We start from the raw sequence: 25,675 nt of genomic DNA, 5'->3' as shown, positions 1-25,675 counted from the left end.
CAGCAGCAAGAAATCTGTGGAAACCTGTCTTTTCCAACCATAAACATTTAACTTCTGACTTCAACTAGCTATCACCTGCTATTGGGATCATTGAAAGAGGTTGACAGGAAGAAGTTAAAACATTGTTGGCAGTTGATGGAAGGAAATCACAAAGATGACAGTCTACTTTCCACAAAAATTCCAAGAGGAAAAGAGAGTCAAAGAAAGTGAGAAGCAGACACTGGGAAGGGAAGCAGACTTTTAAAAGATGATTCATTATTACTCTTCACTTCATGAAAATATGAGAAAAGAAGCCCAGCAAGAGACTGCAGGGTGGGGGACCTTAATTACCAATTCAACTAGTGTGAACCTAGGAGCAAAGATATGATCATTCAACTTCATGGCAGAAAGGATGTCATGGGAAATTCAGATAAAAGATAGTTTGAATTTATTTCATGGAATTTATTTAAATTCAATGAATTTATTTCATTTATTTCATGCACTAAATGGGACCTCAGATTATCTAGTTAATTCCCACCCCTCATTTTTATGAGTGGAAAAAACTGAAATCCACTGTGGTCAAGTGATTTTCAAATATTACTATGCTAGTTAGGAGATTAATTAAGGTCCAGAAGTGTGATCATTCCATTTTAGGTTATTTTTCGGCCCCAGTTGTAAAGGAATGGAATGGTGGGTAAGGAAATATTAGGAAATGGATAAAATGATAGAATAAGGTATTAAATGTTTCAGCAGAAGAAGAAGGCAACTGTAGTTTGGAGTGAAACAAAGATATGTAAAATGCAATCATAGCATAAGGAGAAAATGGAGCTTACTAGCTTTCTAAGTATTTTTCAGTTAGAAAATAGTGTAGGAAAGAAGTGAAGATGCTTTATATTAATGAGGTTAAAGAAATCAATTGATGGATGTATGGCCAGAAAGCATGTTCTTCTAGATGATGCAGCAGAGCCCTCTATAACAATAGGGTTAGGTGCAACCTATAAATAATTTACTTCTCAAGGATGTGATATGCAAAAAAGAGTCGGGTATAGTTTAAGTTGAGTTCAAAAATAAAAGGAAAAATGAGACATCAAATAGTAGCATGGTGAGGAAGATACACTAAAAGAAGTGAGAGCTTCAGAAAGAAATAGAGGCAGCTTGGAATAGGAAGACAAATCCTAGCATATACTCTTTAGTAACTGTAGAAAAAGAAGAATTAGGACAAAGCAAAGTTGGAACATGAGATGGTTTACACAACCACCTTTTGACAAAAGCTAAAATAAAAGTTTAGGGCAATAGAGAAAACACCCTAAGGAAGGATCTAGGGAAGAGAGTGGTAGTATTTTGGAAAACTAATTAATTTGCCAAGTATTACAAGAATGTAAATCAAAGATCCTGTGAAATTTGATGACATAGTAACCCTGTGGAAAAGGAACTGTCTGGATATCAGTATTTTTCTTTTTATTTCTTTTTTATAATTTCTTTTTTTTTGCTATCAGTATTTTTAAAAGATCTAGCCTTTAAGTGTGAAGTAGAGACACAACAGACAGTACATAACAAAAGCAAAACCAAAAAAATGGGCAGTTGAGATCAGAAGCAGCTTGAGAAACATCAGGGTCTATAAAAGAACATTAGAACAACAGGTCTGGTGAGCAACAGACACTAAGAACAGAAGAAAAATCAGTGACCACCAGTATCCACCACACACACCTCAAGAGCCCCAGAAGGCCCAGATTTAGGATACCTCTGCTTGGTATATTTGAGTCAATAGGCAGTGTGAATGGGGAAGAGGAATCGGAAAAAGTGAACATATTTGCCACGAGAGGTATGCTCTTAGGATGTATTTTTTTTGTCTGTATAGATGATTTTAGGAGGAATGAAAGTAAAACACAAAAAACAACAAACATAGAGTAGCTCCTAAAACTGTTGAAGTGCCAGTTATTATAATTACAGTGCCATACCCTTATTCCCAAAATGTTCTTGTCTAGATGATCCATTCCCTCTGAATGTTGGATAATCAAATTTTACCATAATTTGGTTAACCAATTAAGAACTACATATGCATACCTTGTTCCTTTTTCTTTAATGAAACTCTTACTAGCGGTGGTAGCAGTTTGAACAGGTGATTCTGACTTTTCTTCTGTAGGAGACAGGGTGGTACTACTAAAATGATATATGGATATAAAGATATATAGATAGTTATTTATAGAAAAAACAGTTTTCAAATCTCATATATTCATTTCAATTCACACAAAGCTATATATATATATATATATATATAATACGTATTTCAACTAACATATACTTATTGACATCAAACAGTGTTAAACAGGGAGATGTTATGTTCACCAAAGGTGTTTGTCAATGTCATGGAAGATGTCCTGCAATAAATTTGTGATAAACACACAGAAAAAGAAGTTTAGAAAGGAAGAGAGAAACAAAAAAATTGTTATTATCTTAGTGACTACATTAATAAACAGACTATAAATAACAAAGATTTACAATTACATGTACAGTTACATATAATCATATTTTCTCCTTTGTTTTTGTTTTTGTATTTGTTGATGGAGGGTGAATAAAATTTATTTGTAAGAAGTTGGCTCTCGTTAAAAACCAAACAAAAAGATGATTTCCTGCTAATGGCAAGGTTCTCTAAAACACTCTCATTGGCATAAGATATTTCACTGAATTACTATACTACCAACTACTATACTGCATACTCTATACCATACTATACCACACTATACTATACTATACTATATTATATTATATTATATTATACTGTGCTATACTATGCTGTGCTATGCTATACTATATTATATTATACTATATATATAATCTTATATATGACTACTTTTACACTACTAGTGTAACAGTACTACATATTAATACTACACTACTAGTACAGACTAGTACTACATACTACTCAGTAAAATCCATGACAAAATAGCAACTGTTCAAATCATCCACTGGAAAAACAAAGTGGATGAAAAAATATTATTTATACTTTGAAATACAGCTATACTACCAGACTTCTGAATTATTCTGTAAAATCTTATGTATATATATATGTGTGTATACATACATTTATATGTGAATGGACAATCTATCTATCTTGTCTATCTAGCTTGTCCAAGCACTGCTAATGGATGAAGAGGAGATGGGTCTGGAATGAGTAAGAAAATATATTGGGCTTAATGCTTTTTTAAAAAACTCAGTAATTTAAAGGATATTGCACTGTGTCTGACTACAAAGGTGTATCTATTTAAATACAAATAATTTGCATGTAAGAAGTGATGTAAGAAAGATTATTGACAAAGACATATGACCAGGGAAGAATATAGAGTAGCCATATAAGGAGAACGAGAGACAGCAGACAAACAAGCCCATGGGCAAGCAGAACAACACCCTATAACAAATGAAACACAATCAAAAAAAGGTCTCCAAAACATCAGGTAGAAGTTTTGTAGAGGACTTCTGAGAAAATATGGATGAGAAAAACCCAGGTATGAAAGCATGGAGGGGTTGTGATTGAAAATGTGAAGGTGAATTGGTAATTGGTGGATTCAATTCTATGCAGATGAAATAAATAATTTGTCAAAATATATGCTCATAAAAACAACTTTGAGATCAATTATCATGCAAAGTCAAAGTAGAAAATTATCAAAATATGAGATTCCTTTTAGTACATTTTGTACTCCAGAAGATAGAGGGGGAAAATGCTGGAATACAAAATACTTCTTCCTACCTGGATTTCCCTCTTTTCTGTGAAGAAGTAGATCGTCCAGAAACAGAAACTGACAACTTAATTCTTGGAGGAGATCCAATTGAATAACTGAAATTTCACACATTTAAAATTATTCATAAATGAGGACATTTATTTGGCAATATTGGTGTTGGACCCTTGAAACATGCAAACAAAAGTTTCAATTAAAATTATAGCTTAAGTTCTTAAAAAATTTCCTAAGGCCTTTTGTTTTTAGAAAATTAAGTAAAAAGAACTTAGGCTTTAATTGCATTCAAGCAGAGCTCTGCAGATAGGATTATTGATAACTGAATAATCAAAGATTATTCAATTTAAAGCCAATAGAAAGCAAATGAGATGATTCTCCTAGAAGTGTCCCAGGACAGGGTGTTTCCTACAAACGATGTTCTTGATATATTAATACACTAAAAAAACAACACCCTCAAAATACATTGCCTAAATGTGCTGCTTGACTGTTTCTCCATTTTTAGAACTATTAATTGAATGATTAAATTTCCATTTAATTAAGAAATAAAGATGCATTAAACTCTTAAGCCTCTTTGCAGTCCTCAAGTTAGCATAATAATAATGATGAATAATAAGCTATTTTAACAATACCTTTATAATAACTCACATTTTTAAAGAGCTCTTTGGTATTACAATCAATATGACAATGCTATCAGTCATGATTGCTAACAATTCTGCAGTAAGTTTTAAAAATCATTAGACCTACAGAAATTTCTCCCAAAGAATTTGAATTGACAAAATGATGTGTCCTTTTAACCTCCTTGGTTTATTGCTCCTGCCATCTGTAGAATAAAAGAATACCAGCACCTATAAAAACACATTTATAAATTCTTTGATAAAGAGATTTGCATTAAAAGTAACCAACATCACTTGTACAAAAATATTTATAGCAGCCCTGTTTGTGGTGGCAAAGAATTGGAAATCAAGTAAATGCCCTTCAATTAGGGAATGGCTTAGCAAACTGTGGTATATGTATGTCATGGAACACTATTGTTCTATTAGAAACCAGGAGGGATGGGAATTCAGGGAAGCCTGGAGGGATTTGCATGAACTGATGCTGAGTGAGATGAGCAGAACCAGAAAAACACTGTACACCCTATCAGCAACATGGGGGTGATGTTCAACCTTGAAGGACTGGCTCATTCCATCAGTCCAACAATCAGGAACAATTTTGGGCTGTCTGCAAAGGAGAGTGCCATCTGTATCTTGATAAAGAGCCATGGAGTTTGAACAAAGTTCAAGGACTATTCCCTTTAATTTAGAAAAAAAACATAGCTTATTGTCTGATCTTGTTATCTCTTAGACTTTTTGTCTCTTCCTTAAGTATATGATTTCTCTCTCATCATACTCAATTTGGATCAATGTATAACATGGAAACAAAGTCAAGTCTGACAGATTGCTTTCCATGGTGGGGGAGGGAAGTAAGATTGGGGGGGAAATTGTAAAACTCAAATAATATCTTTAATAAAAAAATAAAAGTAACCAACAAAAGTTTGGAAAGAAAGGGAAATGTGCACTGCATTTCTTACATTCTCATTGCCTTATTTCCTCTAGGTCATGAATTCAGTCCATATTCATTTTCTTGGATGTGCTAACAAATGAACCTGGCAAATCTCTCCATCAGGAATCAGGTTCACAAGTTAGGCATAGCAAAACTAGTACTTCCCATCAGGAAACCCTAGCTCTGGAAAAAATAAAAGCACAAAAAGTTGGTTTCCCCCACCCAACAACCTATTTGAGAAATTACATTTATATGCTAACAATGGATGAAAAACCAAACAAGAACAAACAATTTTTAAATTCTAGAAGTGACTCACGTTAAAGAAGGTTTACTATTAATTAAGATTATTGCGCGCCGATCACTTGGCTTTTGTAAAGCCAGTTCCTTCAAAGGCAGAAGTTTTGTACCAGTTTTTATCTGCAAAATAAGTCAAAGATGAGACATAGATCTCATTTTAGAGGAAAAAAATATTTTTAAATAAAAATTTTTAGATCAATGGTCAAGTATTAAAATGAAAACTGTAGTCATTAAAAAAACCCAATAAGTATAACTAAGAACTTTTTCAAACAACCAAGGAAGATGGCAGAGTAAATTTTAGAGTTAAGTAGATAAGCACCCAAGTTGGGCAATTTAGGCTTTAATCTTCCTGATGGAATTGTCCGGGATCAAATACCTCATTGATAGAAGACCTTATAATAAGATCTTTACTTTATCAAAGATCAAGTATATGCATATGTATATAGGTATATATGTATATATTATTTTATGTAAATATTTTAAAAGAAATCTAATACATATATTTGATCAACATCAAATATTAAATGCAAACTTCAGGAATAAACTAATATATTTTAATATAATCTTTGGGAAATAAAGACTTAATTTTTATCTGCCTCAAGTTTTCTCTTAAGATACCTATAGAGCATCTGGATTGCTCAAAAATTACTCCTTATTCTTATACTATAACAAAGCCATAATTTTTGTCCACTCTATTTTGTAATCCATGTCTTAAAGTACATTATTATGGATCTCTTTCCTTTTTGATGGAGATGAAAGTCCTGCCCTGCATGAGGAGCTGGAAAAAGTTGGTGAGAAGCAAGTGTCCCCTTGAGAAACTCATCTAGTCCTGAGTATTACTCTTAACTCTTTAAGCATGAGTCCCTTCAGACACTCTTGACTTCCAACTTTGAGAAAGAAAATGGAAGAGGCTAACCCCACTTTAGGTTGCTGAAGGAAAAGACTTTGGGGAAGAAATGAAAAGAGCAGTAAGACTTTATCATGCCCATATCTTCAGCTTGTTATAGAACCTTCATGGAGTTTTCACCTTGGGTGAGATCAAGGACTCTCTCTCTTCATTGAACTAAACTGTTATATTCCTATGACAGTGGGAATTGCCTAGTATATACTCTCTGTATTGCCTAGTATATATTCTCCTCTATGCTTATATTTTGTCCTTCCTTCTCAAAGATATAACATCAGGGAGATAATGCTATGACATGCATGTGAATTGGATTTGAGTGAAGGGGACTATACTAAGATACCAGTCTTACTTTCTCCTCTGGAGCCATCTGGGTCCAATGGCCAGATATGAATCAGAATGACTGGAGCTGGCCCTGGATGCAAGGCAATCAGGATTAAGTGAATTTGCCCAAGGTCACCCAACTAATAAGTGTCTGATACTGGATTTGAACCCAGGTCCTCCTGATTTCAGGGCTCCCCCTCTATTCACTGTACCTTCTAGAAACCAATTCTCCCTATGTATGTTGTTGACTTTGTGGTGACATCGACTATATTATGCCATTTCTGTCCATGGGTTTCTTTTCAAAGACACTGGAATGGTTTAACCATTTATTTCTTCAGTGTCTTTTGACAATCAGCTTAAGTGACTTGCTCAGGATCATGCAGCTAGTAAGTGACTGAGGCTGAATATAGGCTTTATTTTTATGGGGACATCTAGTGTCATAGAAGCTCTACAATTTCCCATCTGCAAGGGGTAGTGTGTGTGTGTGTGTGTGTGTGTGTGTGTGTGTGTGTGTACACATACATTAAGAGATGGCTGCTATGGTTTGTCCTTATCACTCATTATAGTATTATAATAGATATTCTTCTTCCACTTGATTTTTCTTGTGGACATGCTCAGGTCAAATTTTTTTTATACATCTTTTCTGCAGTGTTTTAGAACCTGATATAACCAGAACAACATTTAACACCACAAAGATTTCCTCTCCAATTTGGAGTCTCTGCAATAGTGTAGTATGTATTATGCTTCATCTGACATTAATGATCCCTTTCAAGGAAACTTTTAGTAATTTTGATGTATCATGCTGGAGACACCTTATTGGAAAAGAATCTTTGAAGGGTTTTGTTCTGCCATATTAAAACATTTTTTGTTATGAACAGATAATAACCTAAGTGGGAACACATATTCTCTATATGTCTGTCTCTGTCTGTCTGTCTCTCTCTCTGTCTCTCTGTCTCTCTGTTTTTGTCTCTTTCTCTCTCTGTATATATACATACACACACATATATATAATTTTCATATCAGTGAGTAACTGATGGTTTTCTAATTGCCTTTTTTCATAAATAAGGTCTAATTGTTTTTTTAAATGTCTTTAGTATCTTTCCCTCTTTCAGATAATTTGTAAAGCAATACCTCAATACCTCCACCATCATGTCACCTTCAGCATTGAACTCACCTTTAAGCTCTCTTTAATATAGCAGCATTTCTGATCTTTGTTCTCTGCCCTGCAATTTCTACTTAAGTACTTCTGGGGTTAGGCTATCATAGTCTGAGAATGTTAGCTTCTCTTTTCAGAATAATGAAAAGTGCTTATTATTACAAATAAAAATCCCCCAAACTTGGCTGATCTTTTCCACTTTCTTTTCACTTTTATTGTTATATATTTCAGGATGATTTATCAAGCTTATTTAAACTGGGTTTTGTTTATTACTGTTTCTTTCTAATTAATGAAGTAATCCTGTTACTACTCTTCCCATCCTTTTCTATTTTTTTAGCCTTTTGGCTTTGTTTGATGGAATCTTGGTGTCTCATAGATACATTAGTTTCCATTATGTCCAATTATAATTTTTAAGGTTTTATTTTCTTCAATTAGCTGTTCCAGTAGGCTAATTTTACTTTTAAATGAGTTGTATTACTTTTCCAGTTCATCAATTTTACTTTTTTGATGAGTCACATTCATTTTCCAGTTGGCATTTTTATTTTTAAAAGAGTTGATTTCCTCAGTCAATTTTTGATGGTTCTGCATGACTCTCATTATTTTTCTCCATTTTTTTCTTCCTTTCTTCTTTGGTTTTTAAAAATTCTTTTTTGAGCTATTCCAAGAACTCTCTTTGGATTTCAGGTCAATTCATAAACTCCTCTGAGGCTTCACATAAAGGCACTTTGTCACTGCTTTCCCCCTTCTGAGATGGCATTTTTATCATTCCCTATCAAGTTAGAAGCTATCTATGACTATGGCTCTTTTTGGCTTTTTTGCTTATTTTTATAGCTGATCTTGGCTCTTGGAATAAAGAGACTATGATCCCAAATTTTTTTTTGTGCTAGGGCTAGGATCTGGTGCCTGACTTAACATTTGTCAAGGCATTGTGTATGAAGAGGCTTTTCCTTTCTTTATGCCAAGACCTTGATTATGCAGCAGTTTGTTTCCTGTTAGTGTAATCCAACCTAGCCCTATCTATTGCACCAGTATTCTAAGGGATTGGACTTTATTTTCCAAACTGGGGTTGGGACACTCACTACTAGCTTACTGCTATGTTGGCTTGCTGAACCTTGACCTAAGCTGTGCCATGGCTAAGAACCTCTCTTTGGCTTTCCAACTCTTCGCCATAGGCTGAGTTATAGAACATTTTTATCCCAAAGACCTTTACTGAAGTTCTTTCATATCTTGAGTTGAAAATTTGTTTCATTCTTTTTTTCTGTGCAATCTATAGCTTTAAAGTCTATATAGAGGCTTCATTTAAAGTTGCTTCTGGAAAACCTCTGGGAGTTTCCTAGCTTTATGCTGCCAACTTGACTGACTCAAAAGTGTGGTCACTGCCCATCCTTTTTAGTAAGATTTTTACAAATTAATTTGGGTCTTTTTACCTAAATTAGTGATAAATATACATCCAAGATTTTATATCACTCATTTAAAAAGACCAGAATAAAGACATTTTAGTTGAGGGCCCTATCTTTTCTGATTTCTTTATTTTTTTGTTTTGTCCACATATTGATCTTTGTTCTAACAAGGTGGTAATTTGTACACATTTAGCTGATTTAAGACTGACTTATCTCAGGAACATATAATTCCCTGTTCATTATAATATAATCAAGCTAATTTTTTATTAGGCTTATTCAGTTCTTGACATATCTAATATCTTGTTCACTTCTCGAATAAAGTGTTCTCCAAAAAAACCTGTCCAGTTTTTGTCTAATTTGTAAGTTATGGGTCTCTTGCCTTCCTTACTTGCTCTTCAGTATTTTTAAATATATTTTTAGCTTATCCTTATCAGATCTCAGATATCACTTATCAGATGCCATCATTGAAGTATCAAATTATATGTTGCTATAATTTGGAAGGCCTTATTGAATTCTTCATAGAACTTTTTAACATCTTCGTGTACAACAGATTGACTGATACATACAGTTTAATAATTTTCACAGTGTTAATCCTGAACACATTTTTCATTGACATTTCAAATATTTTAAAAAGAAATCTCTATGGAATATTTTATCAATTTTTCCAACTACATGAAATAGTAGTTTTCAACAATCATTTTTTGACTATGTTTTGAGTTTCACATTTTTCTCCCTTCCTCCCTTCCCTCCCCCTTCTCCCTGACAGAAAGGAATCTAATATAGGTTATACATGTATAACCATGCTAAACGTAGGTCCATATTAATCATAATGTGAATGAAGAATCAAATTAAAACTAAAAAGCAAGAAAAAAGCATAATATATATAAAGACAACTTTTAAAAATTGAAAATAGTAAACTTTGGTCTGCATAAAATCATGTTTCTTACTGCTTCTCAGTCCAAAATAAAAACCTACTCCATGAACTCAGTAATTTGTCTATCTCAGGAGAAACTGTAACCATCTTTCCATTTAGTTGTAAGTTTCTTCTCTGTTTTGGTTTAATTTATATTGAGAATGTTAGGACTAGTATACAAGTAAAAACACTTACTGATGATTGTACAATGATCTCATAGTCAAAGAGTACCATTAGCTATGTTAAAGTTCTCAAAATTGGTGTGATTCTTAGTCCCCTCGGTTCCCTTTTCCACCACTAACACCATCACTGCAGAAGTGGAAATGGACTGCACAGGACTGAAGGTCACTTTGTATTTTTCTTTGTTTTAAAGGTTGTGTTGGATAACAACGTCATCACCAGGTGATCAGCCTATGATGATCCTCTCCATAATCAAGCTAGGTTGGTTCTTGAGAAGCAGGTACAGTTTTGTTCCTGACAGGATACTTAAATCCTTTCTTGTATGGTTAGAAACCACAAGAGCTTGGACTCCGGTGAAGGATCCAAAGAGCCTTCAAGAATCCATGATCACCAAAGCTTATTATCTTCAATTTTTAAAAATTTATATGTTATCATTTTTCTAATGTTTTCTTTCTTCCATTGGATCTGATTCTTCTCTCACAACATGAACAATATAGATTTATGTTTAGCATGGTTATAAATGCAGAGACTATATCAGATTGCTTTCTGTCAGGGAGAAAAGGGAAGGAAGGGAGGAAGGGAGAAAAATGAAAAGCTCAAAACCTTGCCAGAAATGATTGGTTAAAAACTACAATTGCATGTAGTCAGAAAAATAAATAAATAAAACATTAAAAGACAAAAAGTCAAAAGAATCCATGGTCACTTCCATTCTCTGATACAGTATTGGAGTAGAGCTTTGTTACCTATTCCTCTCAAAATCAGAAATATGTTACATAATTTTATATATTCTATGGAAAAATTTATTGAGTTATAAACATTTTCTACTGTAATTAATTTTCCCTCCAAAAAATCTAGCAGTCTCAGTCTTAATTAGATTTTAAATTAGAAAATCATCAATATTCTAAATGAAATTAATTTTCTAAAGTTGACACTAAATTCTATTATTAATATTATCCTCAATTTTATTTTTAATCTGAAGGTTAGTAAAGTAATGTTAGCCTGCCCCAAAATATGGTAATAAGTGATTAAATTTACATTAAAATTATAAAAGACAGGTTATCATAATGGCCTGACAGAGTTAAAGATGAAAAGCTGATTTCTATATCTCAGTGGTGTAAAATGTAAAGTAGATGATAATTATATAATTGCACTATAATAGCATAATACCAATTTCCAATGTAGTAGCATCATTATTTAAGAAAAAATAATAAAATTAATATATGTTAAAAAATAGTACTGACACTTACCCGACCAGCATCATAGAATCCATCAGGAATCAAATCATTAGATGACAAATAACCAGTCTGGCAGTACTTCAGGGAAAGATTGTTATTAAGCAATCTGTTATAGGCTCCTTCACTAAAATTATTTTTTCGCTTTATTGATAGATTAATTTCATTAAGGATCTCCAAAGCTCTGTCAATAAAACAAACCCCCCCAAAGCTTTAATTGCTCAACAAAAATACTTCAATTACACCCCCCCCCTATTTAATATCATAAATGACAATTTTGGGGGGGAAAGGAATAACCTCTTATTCTTTGGACTAATAGGTGATAAATATTGACAACTCCCTCTCCCCACTTCCTAGTTATTTAATTGGTCTAAGTGACTCCAGATGAGAACTTTCTCTAAGAATGTAAATCCTTTTCATCACTGCAATTTATAGGTTTGAGAGTTGCCTGAGGCTACAGAGAGCTTAAGTGGCTTGCCCAGCATCACACAGTCAGGATGGATGAGGGGCCATATTTGAACTCAGACCTTGACTACAAGAGCAGCTTTCCAGGAATTATATGATTCTCCATAATCTGATAATCACTAAAGCAAAATCAGTTTTCTCTCAAAGAATATAAACTATTAAAATAGGATACAATGAGCAAGTCAAACTACCTTTGTTCATTTGAAGCAAAATTATGATTCTATTTCAAGAGCATTTAAGATTGAGTAGGTTCTCTTCTTGGCTGATGATGTTTGTCCTTTGTTATTTTTTAGTTTTTTTTGCAAGGCAAATGGGGTTAAGTGGCTTGCCCAAGGCCATACGGCTAGGTTAATTATTAAGTGTCTGAGACCAGATTTGAACCCAGGTACTCCTGACTCCAAGGCTGGTGCTTTATCCACTGCGCTGCCTAGCCGACCCTGTCCTTTGTTCTTGAAAAAGACTATGAGATCAGGGAGGTGATGCTGTGACAAGCACAAGAATTGAATTTGAATGGGGGGGAGGGCTGTGCTAAGTCACCAGATTCACTTTCTCCTCCAGGGGCCAGAGATGAATGAGGACAACTGGAGGTGGCCCTGGATGTGAGGCAATCAGGGTTAAGAGACTTGCCCATGGTCACACAGCTAGCAAATATCTGAGGTCAGGTTCAAACTCCCATCTTCCTGACTCCAAGGTCAGTGCTCTATCCACTTCACCACCTAGCCGCTCCTTTTTTCTCTACTTAACAAACAAAAATGTGCATATAAAAAGCATATTAAAGTAAGTCTGTGCACAGAGCCTTAAACTATTAGATGCTAAAATGAAAAAGAAAAGGAACTAATTTATTAATCTTAGAGCAAGTGCTATTCTATGGTAAATTTTCCAAATCTGGGCTTATTATCTTCCCCTTTAAACCTAAATTTAAAATCTAAATGCATGATCATTTGCCTAGACATTGCTGTTGGGTCATTTAGTGATGTCCAACACTGTGATCCCATGAACCATAACACAGCTGGCCATTTTATCCTCCACTATCTCCCAAAATCTATTCAAACTTATATTTGTTACTTCCATGTTACTTCCTTTACCTTTTTCCTCTGAATTTTTCCCAATATCAAGATATTTTCCAATGTATTCTATCTTCTCCTTATGTGAAGTATTAAAACTTTAGCTTCAGTATTTGATCTTCCAGTGAATAGTCTGAATTTATTTAAGTATTGATTGATTTGATCTCATTGCTGACCAAGGGACTCTCAAAAGTCTTTTCCAGTACCATAATTTGAAAGTGTCAATTCTGTGGCACTCAGCTTTCAGTAGACACACACATGGCTACTGGGAAAGCCATGCTTTGGCTATATGAAACTTTGTTGACAAGGTCATGTCTCTACTTTGTAGCATGCTGTCCAAATTTGCCATAGCTTCCCCACAATGAGCATTTTAAGTTTCATGGCTATAGTCATTATCTGCAATAATCATTAACCCCAAGAATATGAAATCTGAAACAGCTCTCATTGTTTTAATTTTTGCCAGTAAGTCTGACTGTAACAACTACATCTTGCCCTGTATATGGATTTTTTAGGAGATAACTAAAATAATCTGGTAATCCCGACTCTTTGAGGACTTGCTCTACATAGTAACCCACACAGTAAATTTTGTGATCCACACAGTCATTTTTTTTACCTAGAACTCCCTTGCTTTTTTTTTCTTTTTTATAACCCAGCCAATGTTGGCAATTTGGTTTTTCTGCCTCTTTGAAAATGAGCCAAAACTTCTGGTAATTTGCAACTCACCTATTACTGAAGTCTAGCTTGTGAAAATTTAAGAATAACATGTAAAATAAGCCCAATTGTTCAGTAATCACAATAGTCTTTGATATTGGGATGTAAATTGATATTTTTCCAAACCAGTGATCACTATTGAGCTTCTCAAATTTGCTAGTATGTTGAGTGTACAGCACTTGAACAGTATCATCTTTTAGGATTTTAAATAGTTCGCTGAAATTCCATCATCTTCATTTACCTTATTGTTACCAAGGCTTCCTAAGACCCTTTTGACTTCATTTTTCAGAATATTTGGCTCTAGATCAGTAATCTGGTTATTGGTTACATTAAGATCTTTCCTATATGGTTCTTCTGCTACCATTTTTGTCTTTTATCATGCCCATATTACATGGAATATTCCCTAGATATCTCTAATTTTCTTGAAGAGATTTTTGTCTTTTGCATTCTATTGTTTTCTTCTATTTCTTTGAATTGCTCATTTACAAAAGCCTCATCATCTCTTCTTGCTATTCAATGGAATTCTGCATTCAATTAGATATAGCTTTCCCTTTCTCCTTTCCTTTTTGCTTCTTTCTTCAGCTATTTATAAAGCCTCATTGGAATATCGTTTTCTTAATTCTTTTTATTCTTTGGAATGTTTTTGTTGCTGCCTCTTATACAATATTATGAACCTCTGTCTATATTCAGATATTCTATCTGTCAGATCTAATCCCTTAAATTTATGTTATTTCTATTTCATATTCATAAAGGATGTAATTTTATATCATACCTTAAAATGGTCAGATGGTTTTTCCTACTTTTTTTTCAATTTACAGCTAAATTCTGCAATAAGAAGTTCATGATCTGAACCAGTCAGTTCCAAATCTTCTTTTAACTAACTGTAGAGAGATTGTCCACCTTTGACTGCAAAGTATATAATCAATCTGCTTTCAGTATTGACTATTGATGTCCCTGGGTAGAGTTGTCTTTTGAGTTGTTGATAAACAGTGTTTACTTTGACTAGTGAGTTATCTCATCAAAATTCTATAGGTCTTTGACCTGCTTCATTTTACACTCCAACCTTGACTGTTATTCCAATTATCTTTTGTTTTCCAATTATCTTATGTTTTTGTTTTTGATATTTTTTTTAGTTTTATTTCTAGAAGCTGTTGTAGATCAATGTTATTCTCTTTGGTAGTGGTTGGAGCATAGTGGTTGTAGTTTGATTTGGATTTGAACAGTATCTTTTGGTCATTTTTAAGATTACATCCTTGTACTGTTTTCTCATCCTTTTATTTACTATGAAGGCTCTTCCATTTCTTCAAACGGATTCTTGACTTTACTAATACATACATACATATATATATATATGTATGTATGTGTGTGTGTGTATATATATATATATATATATATATGTATAGTGATCATATGAATTACATTTACCCATTCTTATCCATTTAAGTTCACTGACACCTAAGATGTTAATGTTAAATTTTTCTATCTTCTTTTTGATTCACCCAGTTTACCTTGGTTTATAGAGCTTAATTCCAGTTTCCTATTCAGTATTGATCTTTACAGCATGAGATTTTTCTTTTATCATTAGACACATCCTTTTGGCTTTAATCCAGCCACATCATTGATACTGGAACTACTTGTCCTTTGCTCCTCCCCAATAGTGTATTGGACCTTCTAACCTAAGGGGCTCATCTTCTAGTGTCATAACTTTTTATAATTTTAATACTGTCCAGGGGGATTCTTGGCAAAGATACTTGACTGTTTCGATATTTTCTTCTTCATTGGATCACCTTTTTGCAGAATTCACTAATATGGTATGTCCATCTTTGCAAACAGACAGTGACAAAGCTCATAGTTTCAATGAGCTACTCAAGACCTCCACCATGACCTAATCACCTATGTATAAAAACCTTGAAATTTCTTGCCTTCACCTCTCATATATAATTATTTTGTTCTATTGATTCTAACCACATTCCTCTTCCTGCTGTTATTCCCTAATCTAGGTCCTCTTAGTCTAGTGTAATAGCTTCCAAAGGTATTCCTTTCCCTACTCTTTTTATTCTTTCAATCTATTTTTCATTCTTTTGATAAAAAGTCTTCTTCATGTGATAATGTGGTTATGCCACACTTATATTTTCAAAAACAATAAAATCTTTAGTGGGTCCCTCCTGTCTAACAAATAAAGTTGTAAATTCCTTTGGCCTTTATCTCTCCTAATTTCACTTATATTATTTTATACTTTGGTCAAAAGGGACTATTTATTGCCCTCTTCCCCACAATCTGCCTTATACGATTCCTTCCTCAACATTTGTTCATGTTCTTTCTTTTGCTTGGGATGTTTTCCCTTCCATCTAAAGGTTATCCTCAAATACTATCTTTTGCAAAGAGCCTGGTCTTATCTTTCCCAACCTCCATTGGTAGCATCCATGTGGAAGTGAATTTGACAGAACAACACATACCTCTCTAATGCACCTATGGTGAATTATTTTATTATATTTATTAATCTATTTGTTATATATTAAAGTATGAAACTATGAGTTCCACAAGGACAAGGAGAGAGCCTACCTGAACTTTGTCTATTTCCCAGTGTCTAACATAGTCTTATATTCATAACGGATGTTAAATCATTCAAGCAAGTAAACAACTAGCATTTATTAATAAACATATTATATGTCAAGCAATTTGCAAATCAAATAATTAAAAAGGGAATCAATTAAAAGAGCACATTTGGGATAAACTTTAAAGCTCTTAAAAGCCTCTTAGAATATTGGACTGGTATTTGGTGTCTGGGAAAGGTAGCAGATGTTTAGTGTGGTGGGTTTTTTGTTTAATTTTAAGAAGGCTGTGTTTATATATGTTAAAAGCATAAAAGAAGGAACTAATAGAAAGTAAGCAGGTAAAGGCAGGACAGGGAAGATAGCCAGGGTGGTAGGAATTGTGAAGTCATTTCTTCAGGTGATGTGGAAGAATCCCCCAAAGCAGGAGAAATCAGTTTTTGAGAAAATGAGAGAAATATTTCCCTGTGACCAAATTCTTAGGAACTAGTAGACTACTTACTGATGATGCATAGCTCCTGAGAACTCAGCAATTTAAAGGGGTGCAGTGAAGTCCGTGGAAAGTTGATTCTCTTCCTTGGGGATGTAGTTTATTTGTTAATCTTACATCTATGCTTTAGAGTGCATTCATAAGTTTAAAGAACAAGGTGTTTGTTTCAACTTTACATGGCCTACCACTTATTTCAATAAATCTTTATTCATATGAGTTGTCAAATGTGATCTGTATAATGATAGGTTTAAAAAGCCTATAGCTGTAAATCATCCAGACTATTTAATCTACTTTTTTACTCATTTGGACCGATTTCATTTTACCATTGATGTTACTATGTAAACAGTGAAAATTTGAACCAATTTAAAACTAAATAAAATCTTTTGAAGTTAGTATGCATCTATAACTTAAGAACTTTATTCCTAACATTTATAAAAGTTATATAACTAAACATTTCTATTAAAATGACAAAAAATAACTTCTTACCCTAGTCTGCATAATTCAACAGATGTTGGCTCATCACTTGCACAAACCATCACAGCCCAACTAGCATGTTTTCTGACTTCCTCATTTTTTGAATGTAGCAGTTCCACAAGTGGTTCAAGTCCACCTGAATTCTTAAACTAAAAATAGGGGGGAAAGTAATTCACCAAGTATTTAGTAACCTTTTAAATAATTCTCTTCGACATATGAATAGTTAAATTACTGTTTTCACCAAACCAAAAAAAATGTAACTATTGCAATATTTCCATAATTTAGGAACCATGTTTTCTTCAATATGAGTATTGCCTGTAAAGGAGTGTGTGAAATCTTGCTTTGCTTTAATCAATTTATTATCTTCCACTTCCCAAATTCACCATTTCTTGGAGTTTTTTAGCTATACTGAAGGCATTACCATTCTTCTAATCAAAGATCCAAATATCATATCAATAGAAGTAGACAAAGATTTTAACAAAATGTACTATTTGTTAAAAATAATAAAAATAAAATTACCTTTCCTTATTAGAATCAAAGATATTTTTAAGCTTAAGTACCAGCATCATTTTAATGCATAAATACAAGAAACTACCTCAATAAGTTCAGGAGTGAAGATAATCCCAGTCTCCACTATTATTTGACATAATATTACAAATACTAGCTATAGAAATAAGACAAAAAAAGAAATCAAGAGATTTAGTATAAGCAAACAAAAAAAGATATTTTCAAACATATAATACTTTAAAAATCTTAAAGAATAAGAAACAATACTTTTAGCAAAACAGATTACAAAACAAATCAGTAAAAATCATTAAATCTCTATAGTATTAAACAAAAGTCAACAGGATGAAAAAGACAAACTGCTAATCATTTACCAAAATATATTAAATATCTAGGAGTTTGAGAAACAGAGGATTAGGAAGCAGCTAGGTGGTACAATGATTAGAGTTCTGGGAATTCAATCAAATCTAGAGTGTGGCACTAGCTGTGTGACCTTAGGCAAGTCTGTTTGCCTCAGTTTCCTCAAATGTAAAATAGCAATAATTATATATCTACCTCAGGGTTGTTGTGAGGATCAAGTAAGATAATAATTGTAAAGTATTTAGCATGATGTCTAGCATATAATAAGCACTATATAAATGTTAGTTCTGATTATCATATAAATATATTATATAATATGATATATTATAATATAATATATAAAATAATATTATTATAATTATTATATTATAATCATTATATTATTATATTATATTATTTTATGTTATATATCATATATCATATATTATATTGTATTGTATTGTATTATATTATATTAAGATCTTTATAAAGGCAGATATAGCTAATATTCATGCCTAGGATAAATCTAATATTAAAAATATTATAATATCGTATTATATAATATTATATATTATAATGCTCAACCTTTTTAGATTTTTTTACTATATCAATCAAATCACAAAGAATAACAAATAAAATGAACAAAAATAATCATCTTGATCATCCCATATGAATTTTATTCTCAATGAAAATAGTAGGTAAAAGAAGGGAGTTGGTTTCCCCTGCTCTCATATTAGATTACAAAGCAACAATTATCAAAACAATCTGGTTCTGATTAAAATATATATTAATTTATATTATTCAACTAGAGTCTAAAAGCCTTACCTAGAAGCACATATGTAGAGCAATCTAGTGTTTGATAATTTCCACAATACAATCTATCAGAGAGTCTTCGATTAGAACTGTTAGAAAAAGAATCTGATGAGATATTAGCTGACATTTTATTTAAGATTTGCAAATCACTTCATCTATGGTATCCCATTTGATCCTCATCTCAACTCTCTGGCAGGTAGGTGCTACTATCCTTATTTTACATATGAAAAAATTGAGGCTGAAACAAGTCAAATGACTTGCTTAAGGCCACATAGCAAGGAAGGGACTGAGGCAGAATTTGAATTCGAGTAGTCCAGACTTAAGACCCAGTGCTCTCTACTGGGCTATGTAGCTCACACACACACACACACACACACACACACACACACACACACACACACACACACAAATCCTAATAGAAAATTAATCTACAACTATTGGCAGGACAAAAATTCATGACCAAATATGAGACAGAAGAGATTATAAAAGGTAAAACAGAAAATTTTGATTATATAAACTTAAAAAGGGCAATGCAGCTATAATAGGAAGAAATACACTGATTGAAAAAAATTTTCCATTAAAAACCTTCAATAAAAAACCTGACAATCAATTCCATAATGAATCTATATATCTCAAGTATTCTCATAAAAAGTGGTCAAAATATGTGCAAAAATATACAAAGGAAGGAATGCAAACTATCAACGACTATATGACTAGCTTTGGAGAGCTTCAAATGTTTAAAATAAAGGAGTGAAGACTCTTAAATCTGGCTTTAGATGATTAAGTGATTAGATTAGTTGTGTGACCCTGAATAAGTTATTTATCCTGCTTCAGTTTCCTCATCTATAAAATGAGCTGAAAAAGAAAATGACTAATCACTCCAATATCTTTGCCACGAAGACCCTGTATATGGTCATGTAGAGTCAGGCACAACTGGAATAACTGAACAACAGCAGTATACTCCTTTTTAGTTCAAAGTCTATTTCCATGATTCATGTGAGAAATTATTCAAAGTTGCTAAGAATCAGATAAGTAAATTAAAATAATATGTGTAAACTTCACACTTATCAAACTGACAAAGAGTAATAGATGGAAAAATAAAATACTGGAAGGACTATGGATAGACAGACATTAACTAATACATTGCTGGTGGGGCTTTATATTACTTACTGAGGGAATTAGAATAGCAGCCATAGTGACTCCATCTTGTGATTCAGTTCTGGAGCTATCTCAGTTCCCTTTCTATACAATTATGAGACGAGTCCAATTTCTGTCTTGTGAGAATTTTTTTTTGCATTGTTTGAAACTAACTTTGCATGGATGGAAAGCTAGACCATCTCTACCATCTGCTTAGAGACCCTTAACTAAAGACAATGTTATGCTGAGTCAGATCCAAAGATTGATACAAGGAGTTTTCTTATAATTAATATATCTTCAAGCAACCTATATGTCTTATCTGAAAACTGATCCCATACTGGTCAAACAATTATTATTTCCATTATTCTCTTAGAGGCATAGGGCACCCTTTTCTCTAAGTTCAGGAAATTGTACCTGTTCACTCTCCCCCTCAACTTAGAAAGTCTCAAATCTTTCCTTCAATTAATTTTGTGTCCTGTTTGCTTGTTTATTTTTAGTTAAGTGGTCTTATTTGATTGTTTTAATGCATAAAAATTTATCTCCCCCGTGCTTATGCAATTGACTTGCATTGATTAATAAATCAATGTGCTTGGAAGGCTCAACTCTCTGTTTCTTCCATCTTTTCATCTTTTGCTTGCCATATTAAAAATGTTCAAGAAAACAATATAGAATTAAATAAGAAAAGTTACTGATTTTTAAAACTCTTTGACACACAACAAACACATTATTATATTTACCCCTTAAGAAAGACAATAAAAACAAGAGAAGATCCATATTTATAAGTATATTAAAATGGGGAAAAATTATAATAAAAGTTGCAAACAAACCATCTGCCCAATAATTCATGAATGACTGGGAAAACTTGTGGTATGTGAATATGAAAAAAATAACCATATTATTAGAACTTGATAAAAAAAATATTTTAGAGTACTCTGGAAAGACATGTATGAAGTGATTTAAAATTGAGAATGAAGAGCCAGAAAAACAATATACAAAAGGCATCAAACCTCAGGTTAAGGTAGAACTGAGAGTAAAAGAGCACTTTTGGATTTTTTTTCAAACATCTTTACATTTTCTCATTTAATTCACATGACAACTAGGTGAAGAGGTCCTACAAATGTCTTCACTTCTATTTTAAGATAAAGAAAAATGGAAAGTTGGAAAAATGAAGTGATTGGCCTTTGGTAGCATAGCTAATATGGGTCAGAGGCTCTTAGGAACTGAACAACCCAGATTCCTCCTGACTCCAGATCACATGGCATCTGCTACACATTTATTCTTCCTTCCAACTAAAAGGAACAACAGCAACTTATCCCAATGAGAGCACACATCATTCCCTCCTATTAACAAATGTTAAATTAAAAAGGAGATAGTGATGCTTCATGCACAGTAGAGTATAATGGGGGGGATGGTGGACTCAGTCATAAAGATTTATGTTTGGACCTATGCATCAGACACTTATGATGACATGCATGACCCTGGACAAGTCAATTATTCTCTTTCAGTCTCAGTTTCCCCATCTCTAAGTAGGAGGGTGAGGATCAAATGAGTTAATATAGGACCTTGCCATATAAATGTCAGTTATGAATTTCCAGTAGATGTTTGCGTATTTCAGAAGTTTCTGGGTCAATGCAAAATATATTAATACATCATAATGAATTCCACAATAGCTACTCATTTTAATATTTTATATTACTTTCCTTATATACTTTGAGGTGAGTAGTATAAGTATTATTTTCCACATCTTATAGGTGGTAGTGCAAATAGTATTGACTCCATTGTAGAGATGTTTCCCATTGAAACAACAGCATTAATGATGGTTAGGTCAAAAGTCCATTTTCAGTCCAAGAGTCCATTTAACCAAAACTATAGTTGAATATATGATATATTTATGAGAAATAACACAGAATGCAAAATTTTCTATTAAATAAAGAAGACAAAAAAATGAGTTTTTTTAAATCTTGAAGGAAAATTTAAATAGTAAGAGTAATAGAGATTTTCCTGAACAAGAAAAAAGGTGAAGAATGAAGAGAATCTATGAGGTGAATCAAGGTGAAAGAGAATCTATGTATGGGCGTGTTTATGTATGTATGTGTATTCATATACATTTATACATACAGAGAGGGAATATATACTTGCATATATATGAAAGGAATTCAAGTTTCGATAAATATGCACATGGCTATAACATGCATATGTGTGTGTATATGCTCATACACATCTATGCATGTTAGTTGAGATGAATTTAATTGAGCCAGAGGAAAAGAAAAGCTCATGATATGTGCATGAGCCTAATAAGACAGATGATGAAGAAATGTTAACCATTTTTATCATTTTTGTTAAGTGGGAAAGGGAAGAATAGAACCAGGAAGGAAGAAGCTTTAGTGGTTGTTGTGGGATCTAGAAGTGTCAAAGTATTTAATTTCTCATTCTGGTATATGTGACATAACTGTAGTTCTTTAAAATTTTCAAGACCCTTTGCTTGTATTACTTCATATTAGACTTGCTCATAATCAAGATATTCCCAGCCCAAGTAGTGCCTGCATATGAAATAAAGTGAAATCATCTAAACAAGATAAAATGCCAGAGTATTTTAGGAAAGCTCCACAAGTGTGGAAAGATATCAGCTTGGGCTGTTTTCAAGATGACAGCACAAGAGTCAGAAAAGGCCAGCTCTCTCATCATCAAACATTAAACAAGCAAACAAAAAATCAGATTGAGAAATGATCAAGAAATGCAAGGAGAAGTTATAATAACCATATTTTGCCAAATTTGATGAACATTAAGATAGAGCCAGAAGGCTGTGGGCAGTGCAGGGGTCCACTCAGAAAAGTTTGGCCCAGGAGGAAGTTTTCCAGCTCCAAGACCAGGACAAGCCAGAGTAGCCTGCAGTAAGGTTTTAGGGTTGTATTTGGGTTTTGAGACAAGGCTCTAAACAGAAATACTTAAAGTACACCATGGTGCCACTTTGCCCTCCAAGCAAGGGTTAGAAAACTTCAGGACTGGGGCAGCTAGGTGGCACAGTGGATAGAGCACTGGCCCTGGAGTCAGGAGGACCTGAGTTCAAATCTAGACTCAGACACTTAATAATTACCTAGATGTGTAGCCTTGGGAAAGTCACTTAATCCCATTGCCTTGCAAAAATCTAAAAAAAAAACAAAAACAAAAACAAAAACAAAAGCAAAAACTTCAGGACTAAGACTAGGAAGGCAATATTGAAGGGGTATTCTGACTCAGATCAGGCAGAGCTCTCTATCCCACTATCACCCCATGTTTACAAAGCTACAAAAAACAAGACAGATTTTTCCAGAAGTTCTACTGTATTTCTGAAAAAATGTTTTAAATGATCTTAAAAAGAAAATGAAAGCTATGAAAAGCGAGAAAGGAAAGGAGAACTCTGAAGGAAAAACTGGAAGGAGAAATTACTATAATACATGTATATTGTATACTGACGACAATAAGGTATATTTTTGGGGGGCTAGGTAACACATTAGATAAAAAGCATCAGACATGAAGATAGGAAGACTCAACTTCCTGAATTCAAACCTGACACAGTGACCCTGGACAAGTCACTTAACCCCATTTGCCCCAATTTCCTTATATGTAAAATAAGCTGGAGAAGGAAATGACAAACCAATTCAGTATCTTTGCCAAGAAAACCACAAATGGGATCATGAAGAACTGGACACAACTGAAAACAACTGAACATCAAAAAAGTATATTGTTACAGTCTAACCATGACCAATTAAAATGTCTTAAATTATTTATCTTAATATCGCTAAAGGTTATTTTATAGCTAAATTCATTAATTCTTATTTATGCTTTGGTCAGTTAATAAATGATATAGATAATATGCAATATATATGTATATATGTACATACATATATAAGCAAAATCTATACAGAAATAAGATTAGCAGATAATTAACAGAGAGACATTACCAGAATTAAACTCAGGCATTTATACTTGACCTTGTCATCACCAATAAATGTCCCATTTCCATGTTTATAAACTTCAAAATTCCTTTATCTGTTCACAATCCGTTGTTATATCTCTCAGCACCAGTGATCAGTCAAATCCATTCATCCTACATAAGCCCAGCTATCTCCCCTGCCTCAAAACCAATCAATTCAATTCAATTCAATAAACATTTATTAAGTTTCTACCATGTTCCAAGGCACTGTAAGAAGCACCAGGGACACAAGAAGAGCAAAAATAGTCCCTACCCTCCAGGAATTTACAATCTGATTGGGGAGAGAACGTGAAAATAATATATACAAAGTAATCTAAGTGGGAAATAAATAATAGAGGAAAGGCACTGGATTAAAGAGGGGTTTGGGAAGACTTCCTATAGAAGGTGAGATTTTAATTGGGACTTAAAGGAAGCCAGGGAAGTCAACAGGTAAAGATAAGGAGGAGAGTATTTCAGGCACAGGGGACAGCTGGAAAAAGTGTCTGGAGCTGAGAGATGAGCTCCCTTGTTTGGGGAATATCTTTTTGGTGGGCCAGTAACACTAGATTGAAGAGTATATGTAAGGGAGTAAGAAGACTGGAAAGGTAAAAAGTGACTGAGTTGGGAAAAGCTTTGAATGCCAAATAAATCATTTGTATTTGATAATTGGGGCAATAAGGAGCCACTGGAGTTTATTGAGTAGGGAAATGACATGATCAGACCATTTTAGGAAAATTACTTTAGTGGCTGGATGTGATAACTTGGAGTGAGGAAAGAGCGACTTGAGGCAGACTGACCCAGGAACAGGCTGTTATAGTTTGCCAGTTGCATGGTGATGGGCTGTCTCAGGGGAATAGCAGTGTCAGAGGAGGGAAAGGGGTCTATTCAAGGTGAATATCAGCTAAGGTAAAATCAGCAGGTCTTGAAAACAACTTGGATGGTACAGGTGTGCATTAGTAGGAAACTCAGGATAACTCCTAGGTTGTGAGCTGGATGGACCAGGAGGATAGTATACAAAAAGGTAGGAAGAGGAGGGGGAAAAGAAGGGGGACATGTTGAGTTCTCAATGTCTACTGGATGTCCAGTTTGAGATGTCTAAATGGCAATTGGAGATAAGCAATTGAAGGTCAGAAGAGAGTTTGGGGCAACATAAGTAGATTGAGAAACATAGAGAAGGTCATTAAATCCATGGAAGCTGATGAGGTCACCAAGTGAGGTAGTACAGAGGGAGAAGAGAAGAGGACCTGGGACAGAATCCTGAGAGATACCTCTAGTTAACATATGTGATCTCAGGGCAGCTAGGTGGCTCAGTGGATAGAGCATCAGCCCTAGAGTCAAGAGTACCTGAGTTCAAATCCTGCTTCAGACACTTTATAATTACCTAGCTGTGTGACCTTGGGCAAGTCACTTAACCCCAATGCCTTACAACCCCCCCAAAAAAAATCTTAAATAAATAAAACATGATCTGGAAAGAAAGTTCTAGTAAAAGAGAGAAAAAGAGCATTGGGACAAATAGACAATC

At 33.6% G+C, this 25,675-nt stretch overlaps 1 protein-coding gene across 4 annotated transcripts in view; it reads right to left on the bottom strand.

The window, feature by feature from the left end:
* The window catches only part of ARMC3 (armadillo repeat containing 3), a 129,875-nt gene that overhangs the window by 21,570 nt on the left and 82,630 nt on the right, over nucleotides 1-25,675 (bottom strand). For 3 of the 4 annotated variants that reach the window (XM_074192987.1, XM_074192990.1, XM_074192988.1), the window contains 5 exons: nucleotides 17,421-17,557; nucleotides 11,668-11,836; nucleotides 5,566-5,666; nucleotides 3,725-3,811; nucleotides 2,044-2,139 (listed from right to left, as the gene is read on the bottom strand). In XM_074192987.1, coding sequence (XP_074049088.1) covers nucleotides 2,044-2,139; nucleotides 3,725-3,811; nucleotides 5,566-5,666; nucleotides 11,668-11,836; nucleotides 17,421-17,557 — 590 coding nt within the window. The remainder of the gene's footprint in view (nucleotides 1-2,043; nucleotides 2,140-3,724; nucleotides 3,812-5,565; nucleotides 5,667-11,667; nucleotides 11,837-17,420; nucleotides 17,558-25,675) is intronic. The other variant, XM_074192989.1, reaches the window with a different exon arrangement.

This window comes from Macrotis lagotis, chromosome 7 (assembly GCF_037893015.1).
Source record: "Macrotis lagotis isolate mMagLag1 chromosome 7, bilby.v1.9.chrom.fasta, whole genome shotgun sequence".
Classification (NCBI taxonomy): domain Eukaryota; kingdom Metazoa; phylum Chordata; class Mammalia; order Peramelemorphia; family Peramelidae; genus Macrotis; species Macrotis lagotis.
This window is presented reverse-complemented; position numbering and strand designations above follow the sequence as displayed.